This window comes from Sphaerodactylus townsendi, linkage group LG06, assembly GCF_021028975.2.
Source record: "Sphaerodactylus townsendi isolate TG3544 linkage group LG06, MPM_Stown_v2.3, whole genome shotgun sequence".
Classification (NCBI taxonomy): domain Eukaryota; kingdom Metazoa; phylum Chordata; class Lepidosauria; order Squamata; family Sphaerodactylidae; genus Sphaerodactylus; species Sphaerodactylus townsendi.
In genome coordinates, this window is record NC_059430.1 from 84,024,403 (window position 1) to 84,043,746 (window position 19,344).

Sequence of the window (19,344 nt, forward strand, 5' to 3'; positions counted from 1 at the left end):
CTCCTCAAATTATGTATGCACTACAAATATAATCTATGTAATCTACATCTTTTCCTCTGCTGTACTACATTTTTTGTAGTGTCAAGTCACAGCTGACTATATAGACCTTCAATATGAAAAGCATTTCAGTAAGTCCTTTAACAAACAAGGAAGGTCATTAATTTCTCAAGTTGGAAACTTTTTATTTTGTTTGTATTAGAATGAAAAACTTCTCCGCAATGAAACCAACATGGATAGTGACAAGTCTGTGCAAATAGCTAGAGTGCTTCAGAATGCTACTAACCACACAAATCCCTTCTACGGGAACGACATTCGGACTGCCTACCAGATGATGATCCGGGTGCTGCAGTATGAGAGCCAGCAGCAGGGGTTCGACCTGGCTGCCACAAGGGATGTGGAGTTCAATGAGGTAACAGGAGACTGAGGAAAAATGGCCGGCACCACTGGCATGGGACCAATTCTAGAAAGAATAGTGCTGTATTTTCTCCCACAACAGGTGAAATACATAAAATAAAATACATTAAAACATATGCTAGTCAACTTAGCGTGGATGTGGAATAGTACAGTGTAGCACAGATCTCAGAAGCTAAGCAAGGTCAGTACTTCGATGTGGAATCACCAAGGGAGATTTTGCAGAGGAAGTCAATGACAAACACCTCTGCTTAATCACCTGCCTTTAAAATCTTACAGGGGTTGCCATAAACTGTCTACAACTTGATAGAACTTTATATACAGTGAACTTATCTAAATGCAGTCCTAAATAAAACCATCTTCAACTGCCTCCTAAAGATAAAAAGTGGGAGGAGTAGGCAAGTTCCATAATTGCTGAAAATTCTCTGTCTTGTGTACCCACCAAACAAGCTTCTTTGGTTTGAAGGACAGACATGAGGGCCTCTCCTTGTGATCTTAATTCCTAGGTAGGCACATATGGGAAGAGCCCGTCCTTCAGATCCCCTGGTATCAAGCTATGTAGGAGTTTAATGGACAAAAACAACAACTTGAATTGGGTTTGGTAGCTGATCAGTAGCCAGTGTAATTGCTATATTATTGGGGTCACATGCTCCCAATAGGATCACACTTATGCTGGGAGTTTCATGGCTTTCAGGTGTCCAAGGGCCTGATTCTGATGTGAACCATGTGTGCCATGATTTTTGTCAGAATTGGGCCCCTAGATGCTTGGGAGGCATGACATTCCCAGTGTAGGTATGATCCAAACTTCTTATGGTAGTTAAAGGACTTCATGTGAATTGGCTCTAAGGATATTCTTCAGGTTCACTAGGATCTGGTTTAATTCATCCTCCTAAATTGCCAAGACCTGGACTATGATTGGGGAGACCCACATTCAAATACCTGTCCTGCCCATGGAAACTCACTGACCTTGGGCCAATCAAACACTCTCAACCTAACTTACTTCACAGCTTATCTCTGATTTCAACTTAGATGAAATGCTTAAAATAGCACCCACTGATCTTAACCTGGACAATTTCATTTTCTTTTAAGCCATCAACAGTGAGGTGTGGGCAATTTTTTTTCATTTCTTTTGACAGCTGTTACAACTTTCCTATTTTGTGAGTAGCATATGTATTTCTTTCCTTGCCAGAATATCATAAAAGCTGGCAGTTCCCTTCTGGACCCAAGCACTAAAGAGCATTGGGAACACATCCAGAGGACAGAAGGGGGCACAGCACATCTTTTGAAACACTATGAGGAGTATTTCCATAATGTGGCAAAGAACATGAGAAACACCTACATGAATCCTTTTGTTACTGTTACCGCAAACATGAGTAAGTTGCCTTGTCATTTTTTTTCTAGCAAGTGTGAATACATGATATGTCACAATTCCAGGCTTGGATCCACTGGAGCATTTCCACAGACAGTATGACTTTCTCTCTTCCCCCATCTGCTGCAGCATAAGATGCCCCATCACCCTCAGGAGCAGCATTTCAGGGACTATTTATGGTTGTAGCAAGGGGAAAAGGCAATAACGTTGTACAGTTCTGGGGAAAATGCTTCCATCTTCGGAAACAGTCCAGTGGATTCAAACTGTGGGTTCTTCTACTAGGTAATATTTGATCTGAGCAAAGGGGCTGGAAATGGCAAGGCTGGCTGCCTGTTCCAGTGATATGCAACTGCTGGCACACGTGCCAAACAGCCCCATGCCAACCATTTTGCTCAATATGTAGGGCCAGTTCATTTCCCAAGTAACCAGTGCAAGCCACTAAGTCACTGGCAGCATCATTGGGGCCAACAATGAGGCAGAAGCAACAGACATGGCTTCTGTCTGATGTTGCTTACCAGATCTATGAAGTCACCAGCCAGGCCCAAATCTGAAAGTGCAGTTGTAGCAGTTGTATTTTCAGAAGGGGCTCCCTGTAGTATGCATCTAGATAGGCACAAGTATGGCCCATACTTTTGTTGCTGAAATATATGCTCTTAATACCATCTAGCCTTAAATCTTCATTTCTTTTCAATAACCATGTAATATAAATATCTAATAAGCAGCCTCATTGGTTTGGATTCTATCTGGCAGCAATGAACTCCTAACGCCTCTTATGGTAAACTCTTTTTTGTTCTAGTTATTGCTGTTGACATCTTTGAAAAATCTAATTTTACGGGAGCTAAAGTGCCACGGTTTGATGCGATTAAAGCAGATTATCCCAGAGATCTGGAGTCATCCGTTTTGTTTCCTGATACTTTGTTCAGAGCTTCCGATAGAAAAGGTAGAATGCTATTCTTTGTACTTTTGGAAACTTCTAATAACAGTTCTCAGAATTAAATACAAAAGAGATAATGTAAGCTCTTGAGAGTGAGTAGAAAAGCATAAGAATTGATAAACAGCTTTAAATCAATTGGAAAAATATTTCTACCATACATCAAGGGAATCACAGATCAAATACCGAAACTGATGGAAAAGCATTACCTATAAACCATCTTCAGACCTACCAGGAAAATACAGCCGATGCTACTCTCAGCAAAGGACAAGAGAGACCCCCCTCACTTCTGCAGGAGTCTATCGCATACCCTGCAGCTGTGGAAAGGTCTACACAGGAACCACAAAACACAGCACTCAGACTCGTATTAAGGAGCATGAAAGACACTGTCGGCTTAACCATCCTGAAAAATCTGCAGTTGCAGAACATGTGTTAAACAAGACTGGACATAATATTTTATTTGAGAACACTGAAATTCTGAACAATTCAGAAGGTTACTATGTCAGACTGCACAGGGAAGCCGTTGAAATTCACAAACACCAAGACAACTTCAATAAGGAAGAAGAGACTCTGAAAATTAGCAAAGCTTGGCTCCCAGTGCTTAAAAAATGGACTGATAACCCCACTCGCAATACAATGCACTCAACCACACCTTTGCATAGCAAGTTCCACCCAAACACTTAATGATTGGTTCCCCACCTTGGGACATGGACAATATACCACACTAAACTTTCCCTTCTCACTAGACACGGTGAGAAACAGACTTTTCTCTGTGATACACCTCTGAAGATGCCAGCCACAGATGCAGGCGAAATATTAGGAACAAGATCCACCAGACCACGGCCACACAGCCTGGAAAACCCACCAGAACCAGACTCTATTACATTGTTTATTGGATGTCCCAACTGCTGATTGTATTGACCTACACTGCGTAATCTGCTTTGAGTCTCAGTGAGAAAGGTAGACTATACATAATGTAAATAAATGAATAAACTGATGGATTTGCTTATCCATGAAATGTTTATGCCATGCCATGAGCTACTACGTGTATCTCTCTTTTCCTTGTTTAAAAGGACATGGTCCTGGCTACTGCATCAAAGTTTAGACTGGAATAATTCCAAGCCTGCATTTTTAGCAAATATGTATATGCACACTCATACACATATATTCTGGACGAATGAGGCAGAGAAAGAGATTTTATATAGCAAAAATTTTGTAACTGGTGATTCAGATAATGTCATAACCTTAAAGTCTTTGGCATAATAGTATAGGAAAGAAAAAAGGAAGGGGTATTTTTCTTTCTTTTGTTTACAAAAACAATCTTATCTGGGGCCAAAGCTATGTTATATTGTTGTCATTATACATTCACAAGATGACAATGTGGCAGCGTCTGATCAATACTCAGTCCACAGATGTAAGAAGCAACGTCTCAGTCTTAGAGAACTAAAATTAAAATGTCCATGTGTCCTTTAATATGCATGTCCTCAAGTTTAGTTTAGAATAAAGTTCACCAAGTCTATTTTTACATCATGTGGGGAAAGCCAATATCTTCTGTAATCTGTTATTACATAAGTTACAGAGATCATGAGGTGAAAAGGTTGCTGTGCCTCTTATTTTAATTAACTTCATCGCTTTGTGGTTGAGTTTGGAAACTGGAGTATAAGCTCACTTTGATTTTTGTCCTTAGTTGGGCCTACCATGAAGCCTTCCAAGCATAAATTGTCTTCTAAGATGGAAGATGGGATTTCAGATAGTAGCAATGAACTTTCAAAGAGAAAGCGACGGCACCCGGAGGAGTATAACCAATATGCTGTTGCTGTGGTGATTATATACCGAACACTGGGGCAGCTTCTCCCTGAGAGCTATGATCCTGACCGAAGGAGTTTGAGGTATATATTATTTTTTTGTTTGTTAAGATATTTATACTCCTCCTGTCCTTGTGGTTCAAGACAGCTTATAATAGGTAAAACTTGTGTAACTCTGATAATCCTGCTGCAGTCATCTTTTTTGTGTGCTTCCTAGAGGCACCTGGTGAAAAGACTGTTGGACTTGGTGGGCCTTGCTTTGATCCAACATAGCTCTTCTTATGTTCTCCTTTAACTTGCTTTTGGTGACACTTACTGATTGTGGGTTAGATCTGCAGATGCCACACTGTCAGCAAAATGGCAGTTTCATGAGTAGAATGGCACTTCTGTTGACAAAGAAAGTTGGAAATGGTAATACAGGCTGGTTCTGTCCTCCTATTATATCAGAATATGCCTCCACAACATGCCTAATTGCTCCCTCACCAAGCTGTGGATTTACATAGAGAGAATGTGGTAAGACCACAAAGGACTCCCCCTTGGCTCCCAACATGCCAACAATGCCGGCCATGGTGCTGGGCCCACCTACATATATTTGGGTTGGAGACCCAGAGTCACAGAGCAGCAGGAGGCAGGAGTGAACAAGGACTGGTGAAGGGAGAAGATAAATACAGGAGAAACTATTCCAGCTAAGGAGGAGAAGGGATTGTATTAGTCAGTGAGCATGTGACACCAGAGAGGGTATTCCACTAAATGCAAGGCTGACACTGGGGCAATGGAGAGCTGAAAAGGAGCATGTTCCAATCTTCCTGCCCATGCTGAGTCTGGTCAAGAGCCAGGAGGCACATGGGGGCTGCAGTGGCCAAGAGGAGCAACAGAGCAGGAAAGGGCGAGTCTAACATGCAAGCCCCCACTGATGCAGTTTCTGCGACCCCCATGATCCTCTTGGAGTAGAACTGCAACAGGAGGCAATAACATCTTGTTCTGTCAGCTTTACTGTACTGGCAAGGCATTGGATTTAACTCCATGTTTTGGTAACTGAAAGCTGACCTAAAGGAAAGGAAGGCCACTGCATTCTGATGTGATTTGATGTGAATGTCCTGCCTGTAATAGTTAATTGGTGATAGCTCGGTGAGATGTGCAAACTGTCATTTGGTTGTGACAGTTCTCAGTAGATGGTCAAGTGATCTTTACTTCTCTTGAGCATTGTATCCATTTCTAAGGCACAGTAGGTACTTGCTTGAAATCTGGCAAAATCAGATCCTTGTTCACATATTTTGTAATTTTGTTTTGTTCTGCCAGGTTACCCAATCGGCCCATCATTAATACTCCAATAATCAGTGCCATTGTTTATAGAGAGGGAGGAACTTCACCCAATCTACTGGAAAACCCCATTACCCTTGAGCATACCATGCTGGAAACTGAGGAGAGAACAAAACCAGTGTGTGTGTTCTGGAACCACTCGATTGCGTATGTGTTATAATTTCTCGCTATTTTAGCCTGCAACTATTACATGTTAAGACTTTGGTGGTAATGGTGACTCTTGTGCATATTTCATACAACTAGCCTATTATTTATTTATTCATTCATTCATTCATTCATTCATTCATTCATTCATTCATTCATTCATTCATTCATTCATTTATTTATTTGTTTATTAATTATCCCACCCTATCCCAGAGGGCTCAGGGCAGGTTAAGAATGGGGTAATGGCAGCTTTGCAGGCTATTGTTTATATGGTTGTAGAAAGTGTTATCAAGTCGCAGCAAATTATGCTAGTTCCACAGGGTTTTCAAAGCAAGAGATGTTCAGAGGTGGCTTGCCATTGTCCACCTCTGTGTTGCAACCCTGAACTTCCTTGGTGGTGTTCCATCCAAATACTAACCGGGACAGACCCTGCTTTACTTCTGACATCTGACAAGATCAAGCTAGTGGTATACAGCAGACAAAAAGTAGTTATAATAGCATCTGAATAAAAAAGAAAATTGGTTTTCTGATGTGTCAAACTACAGTAAAACTCAAATAAGGAAATGAAAATTAGGTTACAAGGATTCAGCCCAATAGCGCCAAAAGGTAGAGAAGGATATTTATGTCATTTTTTCTCAAAATGTTGGCTACCAGAAAGAGCAGTTGTTTTTTGTAGGAGGAGCGACAATGTCTTTTAAAGCCAAGATTGACTTTAAAAGGAAATCACATAGAGACGCGCATGCTCAAGCTGTCATTTTAAAGAAGCAGCAAGCTAGCTGAAAGGCACATCCCTATGTTTAGCTGATTGCCATAGCATTTTGTTTGTGAAAAATGGAAAGTACATGTGTAGTCGTGAGCCTTGAGGTCAAGCGCCATAGAAACGAGGAGCGAGGCGCCCGGTGATAACATCCTGGTGGAGGTGCCAGCAGCCGAGGCAGCGGGTGTCCACGATGTTCCTAAGCGACTCTCTGCAGCATTCAACTGGTTCCTGGCACCTTTATTATATTGATTCTAGCGAGTGTAGAAGGGCCAGGCAGGAAATCCGGGAGGCCGGAGGCGAGGAGACTGAGAGATCATCATGTGACGCATGATCTCACCTGGCTGCTACGTGCGGAGAAGAGCATCAGCGTCTGGTCCTAATCCTCACCTGGGGGCAAGACCATTGTCCCTTTGTCTGGGACGCCTGGTGGTTGTGAGCCAGGTGGTTTGTGTTCCGTGACTCCTTCGGGGGGGTGAGGAGTGGGGAGGCTTGATGCGACAGAAGACCGTAGGAAGCGCCCGGTGTGCCAGCGCTCTACTACGAGCTGCTGGGTCAGCAGCTCATCCCTACATCTCCTCGCTTTTACATTTAGAGGGAGGCCGAATGCGTTGGAAGGCGATTTGGGGCGCTGCTCTCTTCCGCCCGTTTGGCCAAGCTGGCTGAGCTTCTTGTGTGTAACATTAGAACTTGGTTTCGCGATGTAAGGGAAAGTCGAGGGAGTTTCTTTATGTTGCCTGGGCAATATGAGATATACATTAGATGAAACAAGATCCGGCGATGAGGCACACAATCACAGCCAATGAAACTGTACAATAGCACTTAACCATCCCCGGTATGTAGCTCCAGAGGGCTGACCACCAGTGAGACAGCGATCATACTTTAAGATTAGATACAACATCTTGCAGTTCCACGCTTTCATATGAATCAAATGGGAATTATCAGAAGAAAATTAAAACAACACATCATGTGTACATTCTCACAACCTTGGTGATGCAATAGCAACAAATAATCAATAAGCGTACACGATTATCTTCAAAATCGCTAAGCCGCAGAGTTCCACACCTGCTGCTTTCCGGAGGCCAGAGCATCCAGAGCAATGGAGGTGGAGTTGATGGTTTTGCAAGGGCTGGGCAACCCGTGCCAATGGTCTTAAGCGTTGTAGAAGCCCAGGGGACTCCCACTAGGAGATCCTTGAGGAGGCAGGCACTCCGCTTGGGAGAGGCTGGCAGCAGCGTCGCTCCGGCAAGAGGCCGAATGAGGGCAGAACCTGGGCCCGGCGGCGGCTGACGGCGTCCGGGCTCCCGGGGGTGGAGCACTGAGGCAGGGCGATGGTGAGGCGGCTAAGGCAACAAGAGAGTCCCATTGCAAGAAAGCGAGCAGGGATATGGTTGAAGTTCTCTCCCGCAGAGTCCAGAGACCAGCCCTTGGGGAGCAAGACATTTCCATTGCAGGGGAATGTCACTCTGTCATAAGCGTGCAATTCCAGTTAGCCGAACGGTGAATGGGCCCGAATTGGTCTCTAAGTGATCTTGCAGCGCGCCCGGCTTAATCACGGCGCAGAAGTATTGGACTTGTGATTGGCGACAGTCTTGGTGACAAGGGAAGCGCCCGGCCGGGAGGGTTTGGGCGGTGGTCCCCAGTCCAGCGCTCATAGTGCAGTGGATGAAGCACATTCATAAAGGGCTTAAACAGACTCCCGCTAGGGAAGTCTCCAGGGGCTTGGCAGGGGCAGGCAGGAGCTTAGCAGGCTCCCAACTCCTAGGTACTAGCCCAGGCAAGGAAGAGGGGCGACAGATTGCGTTGGCAGCTGACGGCAAACTGGCTTCCAGATGTTGGTTTGGTCAAAGCTTCGTCGGGGGGTGGCCGACTGCCACTGGCAGGAGGCAGCAAGAAACGAGCAAAAGGATGGTGTAGCCGCCGAGTTGGCAGTGATGATTGCAAAGAGAGGCGGCTACAGAAGAGGTTCTCAAGGCGTCACCGGGGTGGCCTTGCTGGGCCTTGGCAGCGACTCTTGAGCCTTGGCTGGCGGTTGCTGACATTCCCCCAGGTCATCCCGGGTCGCCGGTGCCCGTCCACCGTCGGTGGCGGCGTTTCTGTTAGAGGCAGCTAGGTGAGATCCTCTCTCTAGAGATCACGCGTTCCATCTCCGGGATAGGGTTGGTTTCCTCCCACTGGCGCCATTCCATGCGGCTACAGCCTGTAATAAATTGGCGAGTCGGGATCCCTAGGAGATCTGTAGGAAGAAGGACAGAAACACACACTTCCCAGGGTTATAGGAGGGGCGAGGGTCCTGCCAGGCGCTTGGAGAGCGATGGCCGAAATCAAAGATGGATTTTGTTGGATTTTTAGTGTTTGGTATAAGAAGACTATATGCGAAGGCTTATCTTGCAGCCTGCGTGGGGTTGCCTTAATGTCGCTCTGTTTGGGGCAATCTACTCCTCTTTCTTTAAATTGTTTGACAGGGAGGAGGGCAGAGGGGTGGCGACCCCGATGGAAGCTGGCTACAGAGGCGTCATCGGGGTGCGCCAAGTTGGAGATCCGAGCCTCAAAGGGAAGGAGAGGCGAAGCCGGACCCTGGGGAGTGTAATGGTATGCCATACTAATTTACGCAACACAAAAGGGACTTTGGAGGCTTTTTGGGGAGTAGCCGAATACATCAAGGGAGATTACAAAAGCGATTAAGCTGATAGAGGTGGATTTCCACACACACAGGGGGGAGGGTTTTTTTCTTTGCAATTAGGGATTGCACCTGCATTGACTTTGGTGGTTACTTGCAGGAAGGCTGGAGTGGTGGAAAATTTCCCCATGTAATGAATTATCTTGGGAGAGATGCTGCCACTTGGAGACCGCTCCTTAAAGGCGGTTTTAAAGCTAAGCATAGCCTTGAAGCGTGGTATTGAAGTAAGAAGTTGCCAGGAAGCGTAGGCAGCCCTTAGCTTAAACAGGTTTGATGGTTAGGGGCATAATGGCGGCAGCCCTTTTTAACCTGGGGCCTGTCCTGGCGAGTGCTGGCAGGGCTGGGGCAGACCCAGATTTACTAACCAGGGAGAGACCAGTCCAGCCATTTGGCCCTCCATGCCCTACTGAGTAATAGAAAGATAGAGGGGAAGAGAAAGGAAAGGGGAAATAGTTTCCCTTTCGGAAGTTCGAAAATGAGTTCAGAAGGCACAATTAGGATCAATAATCTGTGTGATGGGTTTTATCCATCCCAGACTAGAATGCGTTTTGACCTGGCTCATGAGAGATCCCCTTCCCCAAGTTGACATGGATGTCCAGAATATTGATGGGGCGGACTGTGAGCCTGCCTTCGAGCCCTAGGCGCTATGGGCCGTGGCCCAGTGAGGATGCTCACGTCTCCAGCGGTTTGTTTTCCCACCCTAGATGTGCCGGACTGAGCCTCGGTTGGCGGCCCACTGGTCGAGCCACTACGGCTGCTCTGATAGCTGGTCACATTTGTAAACCGGTGTCCACCAGGCCCTTGAACAGACACCCCTCCATGGTGAGCTCCAGATCTACAGGCGGGAGCTTCCGATGGGTGTTTCTACCGCTGCGATGGTGGTACTGGCTGCGCCCTGATGGCTGCAGGGCTCGTGGCCCTTTAATGCATTCGATGGCCCGGAGCAGCATGAGGCAGGAAGGGATCAGCTGTCGCCGCTGGTTCCGCTAAGGCAACTCCTGCCGGGATGTTAAGTCCAGATTTAGAGATGGATGGAGTCCCTGGTGTGGAGTGATTACTCCGGGGAGATGAACAATCCCTGTTTCATGCCCAGGAGGCCTTTAGCAACACCAGCCCAATGGTCCCAGTGTGGGGATGGGGGAGTGCATCCCTATACTGGAGTTGGGGCTGAGTGACGGGACACTAGATGGGGAACTTGGAAGGAGATGGGGCTGGAGTGCACGTGAAGATGCGAGATGCCACCCAAGGAGGGGTGGTTTGGAGTGTGGGTCTTGGTGTTTGGGCCTGCTCTGGGCCTACTCCTCACTTGGGTCCCTGGGCTGGGGAGATGCCCGAGGCGGAGTTCCCGGCAGACAGTCGGCTTCTCCAGTGGAAACCTTTCACAGCACCCGGGGCATCCCGGGTTTTGGCTGACCTCAGGGGGCCTTAGTCTCTTGGGGGGAGGACCACTCCTCCACATCGAGTTATGGAAGCCCCCGCCCGAGACTGCGCACCACTCCCTCGGGAAGTGTCCTGACCTGCACATAATTAAAAGCAATCATCTGGGGGCTGTCCCCTGGTGAGTGGAAAGATGCTCTTGGTGAGGAGAGCTAGCTGGTGGAGTGGAGGATCCGATGTCCTAGCAAGCCTTAAACATGTCGGCCAGTTACAGGATCTTTGCCTGAGGCCGTGATTGCTCCTGCGGCACTCAGTGGGAGGCGTTCTCCTTGGCGAGGCATGAGGAGCTTCGTTTGAGCCTCCTCGCTTCTCACCCTGCCTCTTAGAAACCTCCTGGAGCCCTGTTCACAAATTCCAGCGTGGGAGCTCTTGGGGTTTTACGGATGGCGGAGGAGAAACTTTAAGGTTGGCTGGCGGCATTGGGAACCTTGATGAAACGCATGCTTGTAGTAGCATTCCAGAAGTCGACCCGTAGGGTGGCCTCTGGCAGGACAATCTGATAGACGTTGGGGTTGGCCGAAGGCAGCCGAAGCCGTAAAGCTTCTTGTGATTGTGTAGAGAGCGCCCGCCAGTGACTCCCCTAGTGAAACATTGCTGGCGGAACTCACTTTCCCCAGATCACATATTGTGCAGGGCTCAAAGCATCGCGAAGGTGGTCTTCCAGTCATCCAGAACTGGCTGGTGATTCCTTCTGCGACTGCCTCTAGCATACCTCTCACGCAGGGCTGAGTGACTCCCTACGTCTTTCGCATCGCTTTAAATTGCGGGCTCGGTGAGGATGTTATAACCTAAAGGTGATTTTCGACAACCCGCCCGAATAATGCCACCCTCCCCTCGGTATCCATTGCGAAGTGGAAGCGGGGCATAGAGGCGAGGATGTCGACGCATGGAATCTTCCGATCAGGGTTTCCTTTTAAGCACCGCGGAGTGGAAGTAGTTGTCGTTCTCGAGGGTTTCAAACCAGCACCGATTCTACCGATGGCTCTAGCCGGTGCTATAGCTTGAAAAAATGTGAAAGCGGAGCACAGGGAGGGTGTAGCGAAGGCGCACGTTGGAAAGAGGAGGTGGCAGGGGGGGAGCAAGGGGCAAGAAGGAGGACGAAGTCCCAATTTAGAGGGATAGAAAATTCGAGGGGTGAAACCCGAAGCTGGAAGAAGGGTCAAGAAGGGCGTCTCTACAACCGCAAGGGGAGCCATGAGACCTACAGAGCTGATGGCGTAACACTGTCTCCACGTCAGTAACGGTGACATGTCGGCCCGAGGGCTCTGTGCACAAGAAGTCGCCCGATGTTTTCCCAATCCTTAAGATTCCAATGTCCCCCCTCTGGGTACCATGGACGGTGAGCTTCGTCTTCTCAACCAATTGCGCGCAGCTCCCTCTTTATGGAGACCCTGCGGCGTTTGCAGCTAGCGCTTTTAGTTTCGTTAATATTGCTTGTAATAAGCCCTGCTTTTACAGCTCCCATACTTACGGTGTTCCGTCCCGGACGAGAGAGTGTCCCTAGGACTTCCGGGTCCCTGGATGCGCCGATCCAGCCCGGTGCCAGGCGATACCGAGGTGGAGTCCCTGGATGCGCCGATCCAGCGGGCGGTCGATACCCTTGACCCTTTCAAGCGACGTAAAGCAGGGTGGGAGGATTCGAGGATTCGAGGGTTTTCGGCACCAGCGCTGTAGTGCGTGACCCTTGAGTCAGCTAAGCAAACGAGGAGCGAAGGCGGTTGATAACATCTGGTGGGAAGTGCCAACTTGGCGGAATAGCGGTTATCCGTGTTCCTAAGCGACTCTGCAGCGTGCTGGTTCCTGGCGCCTTTATTATGGTTATGCGGTATTCTAAAGAAGAGGCGGGCAATCCGGAGAGGCCCGGAGGCCCGAGGAGACTGAAGAAGATCGTATGACGCGCCATGATCTCACCTGGCTGCTACGTGCGGAGAAGAGCATCAGCGTCTGGTCCTAATCCTCACCTGGGGGCAAGACCATTGTCCCTTTGTCTGGGAGCGCCCTGGTAGTTTGTGAGTAGGTGGTTAAGTGACCAGTGACTCATCCCGGGGGGTGAGAGTGGGGAAGCGGATGCGCGACCAGAAGACCGTACGGAAGGCGCCCGATTATTCCAGCAGCTCTACTTACGGCGCTGCTGGGTCAGCAGCTCATCCCTACAACATGCTTTTGGGAAGGAAATTGTTTTTCTTTGGGATCTTTGACCTCTTGTCAGCAGTGGTGTAGTGGTTAAGAGCAGGAGCGTTCTAATCTGGAGGAGCCAGGTTTGATTCCCCGCTCTGCTGCATGAGCTGTGGAGGTTTATCTAGGGAATTCAGATTAGCCTGTGCACTCCCATACACGCCAGCTGGGTGACCTTGGGCTAGTCACAGCTTTTCGGAGCTCTCTCAGCCCCACCCACCTCACAGGGTGTTTGTTGTGAGGGGGGAAGGGCAAGGAGATTGTAAGCCCCTTTGAGTCTCCTACAGGAGAGAAAGGGGGGATATAAATCCAAACTCTTCTTCTTCTCTTCTTCATACATCTTTGAGAATCACATTGGGATAAAAAAAATCTGCTTGCCTATCTGAGTATTCTTTTGCAAGGGCATGAATAAAAAAGCATATATGCAAAGAGCATAGCACTAGCATACAGGCCAAATCCAACATGGGTTAGGTTGCAGATGATTCTGTGGGTGTGTTATAACAACATGTAATGTCTGTTGCTAATGTTGGCTGCCAGTGCATCATGGCTGGCAAGACTTATCTGGGGTGGGGCATTTCTTGAACACATGAAATTGTATTATACTGAGTCAGATCACAGAAGTCTCACGCATAACTTACTACCTTATCCTTGGAACCAGAGAAGCCAGGGATTAAACATGGGACATCAGACGAGGTACCACTGAGCCAGAGCCCATCCCCATATATTGCCTTCATGTTTGCTAATCATAACATTGTATATAGAAGACTTTAGACCCTTAATATGGATTCAGACTAGAAAGACTGAGTAGAATAAGGGTTGGAGGGCCAAAAGTTCAAGCCTTCCTTTCTCCATGGCCTACTAGCAAGCAAGAAATAGCCCCTGTTCCACAAACCTGTTTTGTTGGCAATTTGGTGGCCAAACAGAACTCTTCTTAGAGCCACTTTTCCAGCGCAATCCTGAATGCAGCTATGCCTTTGTAAGCCCATTGATGTCAAAGAAATTAGAGAGGTCTAGCTGTGCTTAGGTTTCAATTACAAGGTTAGGAATCTTCCGTTTCCAGTTTTCCCATTAGAATGTATTTTGCTAGTATCAGCAGCGGTAACCATACCAGTAAAAAAAAAACACCACCCAAAGAAGGGTTTGGCTGAACATTTTAAAGTCCTTTTGCTTTCCCTGGGAGAAATATAAACACATACTTGATTTGTTGTCTAATTCGAATCACTGAGCTTAGAATTTTAGCCAGTGGCGTATTTGAGGGGGAAAGAGGGGGAAAACAACCCAGGCACCATTCATCTGGGTCACGTGGGGAGCAGATTTTGGCCCCGGCCTTCTCCCCAACCCCCACATTCATCCCCAGCCAAACTCCTCCTGCTCCCCCACCCCCCACCCCACCCCATTGCTGTCTTCCCAAAGGGCAACCTCCAAACTGCTTGGAGCCAGATTTTAGCCAGATGCTGCTTCAGAGCCCTCTTCTTAAAATGCACCAGCCTTTGGGACATTTAGGGCAGGCAGGAGAGAAAATTCCAGCAGCACTGCTTGCACTGAGCCACTTCCTGTCATGCTGGGAAACCAAGCTGACTTTGGGCTGGGGAAAAAACTCTCCATCATGTGCCCCCCCACAATGTTTCCTCTCCCGCCTGCCCCTGAAGGTGTCCCAAAGGCCAGCATGCTTTGAGAAGAGAACCCTTGACCAGGGTTGTTTCTCCCCCTGACCCAAAGTCAAGTTGGTTTCCCAGCAGGACAGGAAGCAGCTCAGTGCAAGCAGAGCTGCTGGTGTTTTCTCTGTCGCCCTCCCCTAACATGTCCTGAAGGCTGGCATGTTTTAAGAAGAGGGCCCTGAAGCGGTGTCTGGCTAGAGAAGCTGTGAGGAGTTTGGGGGTTGCCCTCCAGGATGGCTGCTGGTGGGGGTTAGGGGAATTCGACTGGAGGCTGGGTTTGGGGGGGGGGCAATGCCCAGGGTAAGCCCCAGGCGCTGTTTTGCAAAGGTACACCACTGATTTTAACTGTGTCTTGAACTGTGTGTTTTATATGTAAACATTTGAGGCTATTACAAAACTGTTGAAAAAAATGCACTCTTATCTGAATTGCATATTTAGAAGTATGGGAAACAACCTTATGCCCAGTGTTAACTATGCATTACTATAATCAATATAAGGGAATAAACATATACACATAACAAAGAATGAGAGAAATATAATAATGTAGTGTTGTTATGGTTTTCAATGGGGGGGGGGATGGGTGGAGTCCTGAAGATTTATCACTTCTTGAAGATCAAAGAGGCACTGAGTCTAATAAAGTAGTAATAATGGTTTATGTAATTTATTTAAGATACCTGCATATAAACTGGTCATTGGTCATGTTGAGACAAGGTTTAAAGTAGTGTCTCCTTGCTAGTTTAGACATTGCTTCATGAAACTCACCCACATCTCGCTTAATGAGGTTTCAGATCCAGTACAGGATCTTCTTCTTGAGGAATGGATGGGAAGAACTCTGGGCTGTAAATTACATGTTATGCCTTGTTTGTCTGCATTTTCTCACAAAATCTTGTCCATGGACTTGCAAAACAATTGTATTGATACTCACTAAGGTGAAGAAGAAGTGGATGCTGGTGAAGAGAACAGCCATTTAAGAGCACCAGTAATGCATCAGTGAATGTGTTCAGTATGTTTTTGTTAGTGAAAAAATCAATGTCAATGAATCTTGTTGCTTTGTCTCACCTCTTGTCAAGCAGTGTTGAAAACACAGGAGGCTGGTCCTCAAAGGGATGCGAGCTGTTTTCCAGGAACCATCGCCATATCATTTGCCAGTGCAACCACATGACCAGTTTTGCTGTCCTAATGGATATTTCAAAGCGCGAAGTATGTGATGATTTTGGCCTCCTTAGTAGAAACAGTTATTACCTGGATATTTTTTTACCTTGAAAGCCAAGCCAGTAGTTTGTCAAGACCTGGTCCCCATGACACCCTTAGGCCAATACCTTTTAAATGTCAAGGAATCTACCAGACAGTTAATCCAGTAAAATTTAATTGGATCATTTTTTGCATCACATGCTGTTTTCCCCTGACTTTACTATTTGTTTTAAATGTAGATGACTTGAGGAAGAAACTGGCCTGCTACCAGTCCTCACATGGTCTTGTTCCCTCTTTGAACAATTTGGACCAAAAAGAAGGCCAGGTGCTCGTACAACTTTAATGCTAAGACAGCATGGCACAGAGTAACTGTGTATTGACACAGTTTCCCTGAGCGTCTAGGCACGTTCTAGAACAGCCCACAGCTAGCAAGAAGACCTTCTAATAATTGTCACTGCTGGTTGCTGGTGACTGTGAGTCAGTTTGTTCATGCACAATCACACACTGCTATGCACTCTCTGATGTGTACCATCTCATCTGGATGACAGCCTCATGGGATTGCTGGTCTGTAGCCACCCAGCAATTTACATGCAGAGGACCTGGTGCTGAAAAATTAATGGGGACAGCCCTTGCCACACCTGCTATTCCATGCATCCCAGCTGAATGCTGGATCAGGATAAGCAGGGGTGGGTTCGCTTACTTGGCAGAGCTTCCACATTTGTTATCTGCATGTATTGGGCAGACCAAGATTGTTCCTGTAGCTCCCAACAATGAGGACTAGAAACATTGTTTATAGTAAGTAAGAAGTCTGGTAATTCTGCCATAAGTATATTATTTGGGTCAGGCACCAGATTTCCTACAAAATTCTGTGTGGAAAATCAAGGATGAACAGTCCTAATTATACGTTGATTTATCACAAGTGACTTTTTAAATTAGAGTCTACAGACTGCATTTAGGGGTAATTTAATCTTAAATGCTTGGGATTATACTTGTCTTTTTAAAGGTTGTGTTACAACTCCTATAAAAGGATTTAGTTGAATTTACTAATCTTGAGGGTTTTCCTCTTGGCACAGGATGGTTTCCTATCGGTATGGATATGGTTCAGGAAGCTTCAAGTCTCGAGGAAAAAAAGTAAAAACTTGTTAAGTAGTTTGAAATCCACTTAATTGTGGTTTTCTTTTTATTGCTTTTTTTAAATCCTCCAAGTGAGAATACCTGACATTTTAAAGGCTTATTTTGCAGGCATTTTTATCATACTGTTTAGATTGAGTCATCACCATTCCTACTCTCTTACCCTGCATGGACAATTTTTGTTCTCAGATGGACTACAAAATTGGTTTTGTGGAGGTAAGGAGCTGTAACAAAAACAAAAAAACCCCTCAACTTTTCTTCCACTCCACAGAACGGCGAGGCACTTCCTCTGAAGATTATTACCTACACAACCGTCTCCATCTCACTGGTAGCATTGCTACTCACTTTTATTCTCCTGGTTCTGATCCGGACTCTGCGGTCCAACCTTCACAGCATCCATAAAAATCTGGTGGCCGCCCTGTTCTTCTCAGAACTGGTCTTTCTGATCGGAATCAACCAGACAGATAATCCGGTAAATTTTAATTGCTGCAGCTTTTGCATAACATGCTGTTTTTCCCTGGCTTTAGCATTTTTTAAAGTTTAGATAACTTGAGAGAGTGTCTGTTGTGTTACCAATTCTCAGGTGGTCTTGTTCCCTCTTTGAACAATGTGGACCAAAAAGAAGCCATGGAGTTTGTGCAGCTTTGATGCCAAAAGAGTGGTGCACAGTGTTAAGGGCACACTGACACGGTTCCCCTAAGCATCTAGCCAGTGCTTCTCCCAACAACAGCACAGTCATACAAGTGATTCAGATACAGTTTCAGTTCAGATACATGGAAGATTCCCACTCTCTGAAAAAGAAAGAGGGGAGCCCTTCCTGGAGGTTCTGCTAGCCATTCAACTGAGCGCCTGCACATGATCCCAGCAGCTTCATGGCCCCCTTCTGACTCTGTCCTGTAAGTGCACCCTCTCTTCCTTCAACAGTGCTCAGGGTGAATGTGGGGATTCTCTCTTTCCCCTCCAAGTGAACTACAGCTTTTTAGATGTTTAGCAATTCAAACAATAACCATTCTCATGGGTGGTCTCACTTGCAAATGTATGTGTGGAATTAATAGACTAGTGATGAGAAGGCCTCTAGTTCAGTCTTCTTCTATCTGCAAACTTTGCAATGGTAGAAAGAGTCTGACAAGAAGCTACTTTCAAATGAGCTTCATGTGGGAAAAAGTTTTTTGCTTAACAATTCAAGATGTGTGCTTAGAATTTTCAGTCTAGCTACAAAATAATGTAAATGATGCATTGTCTTTTAAGTTGACTATCCCTTAAAAATTGTCTCCTTAATCTATATATATAAAAAGCTAACAGTGACTTTGTTAGTCATGCCCTAACGCCGAAACAGCTGCACAGATCACCCCCAAATTTTCACAGGACGTTCCGCCCTGTTGCGGGCGGAACGTGGACCTTCAAATCGCTGAAAGTCCATACCTGAGCCAGGTAAAACGTCTTTTTTCCTGGCGCACCAGGCCATGAAGCTGGCTGTGTTTAACTGTCACCCTTAGAATGTTCATGCAGCATGTCTGTGGCCTGTGGGGTTGGTATGCCCTTACTGTTCGCTCAGATGGCCAGAGATGAGCAGTGAAAACAGTACATAGATAATACTGTTAGGTAATACGAGTGGAAGTGAAACACATACACACTTTGCCGTGTGAGATGTCAGGTGGGGTTCCCCCCCCTCACACGCAGGTAACTTTCACTCTCTGTGCCTCACCCACTGCTACCACACAACACACATACTCTCATACACATCCAGCTCATCCTCACACACCTCACTCTGCCCTCCCTCACATCCAACCACCACTTACCCACTTCCTCACCCATATTCACCACAGCTCTCTTTTGCACTTAAAAAAGCGTAGCTGGAGTTTGCTCTTTTTCTTCTAAGAAAATCCCACGGGGTGAGGGGCAAACCAACACTCACTGGCTCCACTTCTTTTGACACATGGCCCTTTAAGAACCCAGGGAGCTGGCCTCGATCTGAACGCCTCACCACCCTGCCTCTGTTGCCTGACTGGGATAGCGTCCTTGCCCCAGTTCTGCCTTCCCCAAGCTAGGACTGTGCGTGTCAACCAGCCTTATGGACAGTGGGATTCGCGCTCTGGACAGTTCCATTGTGGAATGGAAAGGGTTACCTTATACTAAAAAAAACAAGACAGCACCATATAACAATGTGAATTGAAAAGGGAAAGAGGGATTCCATTTGACCACCCCAAAAGGCTATGCTGCTGATCATTGGACCTGCGGATCATTGGACCTGCATCTGCGTGGGTTGCGGACTGTGATGAGAAGGACAATTGCCCCAGCAACGTGTAGCCGGGCCCTGCTACTTTTTAATAAATTA

General features: G+C 46.7%; 1 protein-coding gene across 3 annotated transcripts in view; it reads left to right on the top strand.

The window, feature by feature from the left end:
• Window positions 1–19,344, top strand: part of CELSR1 (cadherin EGF LAG seven-pass G-type receptor 1) — a 188,620-nt gene that overhangs the window by 151,606 nt on the left and 17,670 nt on the right. For all 3 annotated transcript variants that reach the window (XM_048500064.1, XM_048500065.1, XM_048500066.1), the window contains exons 18-24: window positions 200–409; window positions 1,601–1,784; window positions 2,577–2,720; window positions 4,399–4,600; window positions 5,816–5,983; window positions 15,761–15,887; window positions 17,281–17,481. In XM_048500064.1, coding sequence (XP_048356021.1) covers window positions 200–409; window positions 1,601–1,784; window positions 2,577–2,720; window positions 4,399–4,600; window positions 5,816–5,983; window positions 15,761–15,887; window positions 17,281–17,481 — 1,236 coding nt within the window. The remainder of the gene's footprint in view (window positions 1–199; window positions 410–1,600; window positions 1,785–2,576; window positions 2,721–4,398; window positions 4,601–5,815; window positions 5,984–15,760; window positions 15,888–17,280; window positions 17,482–19,344) is intronic.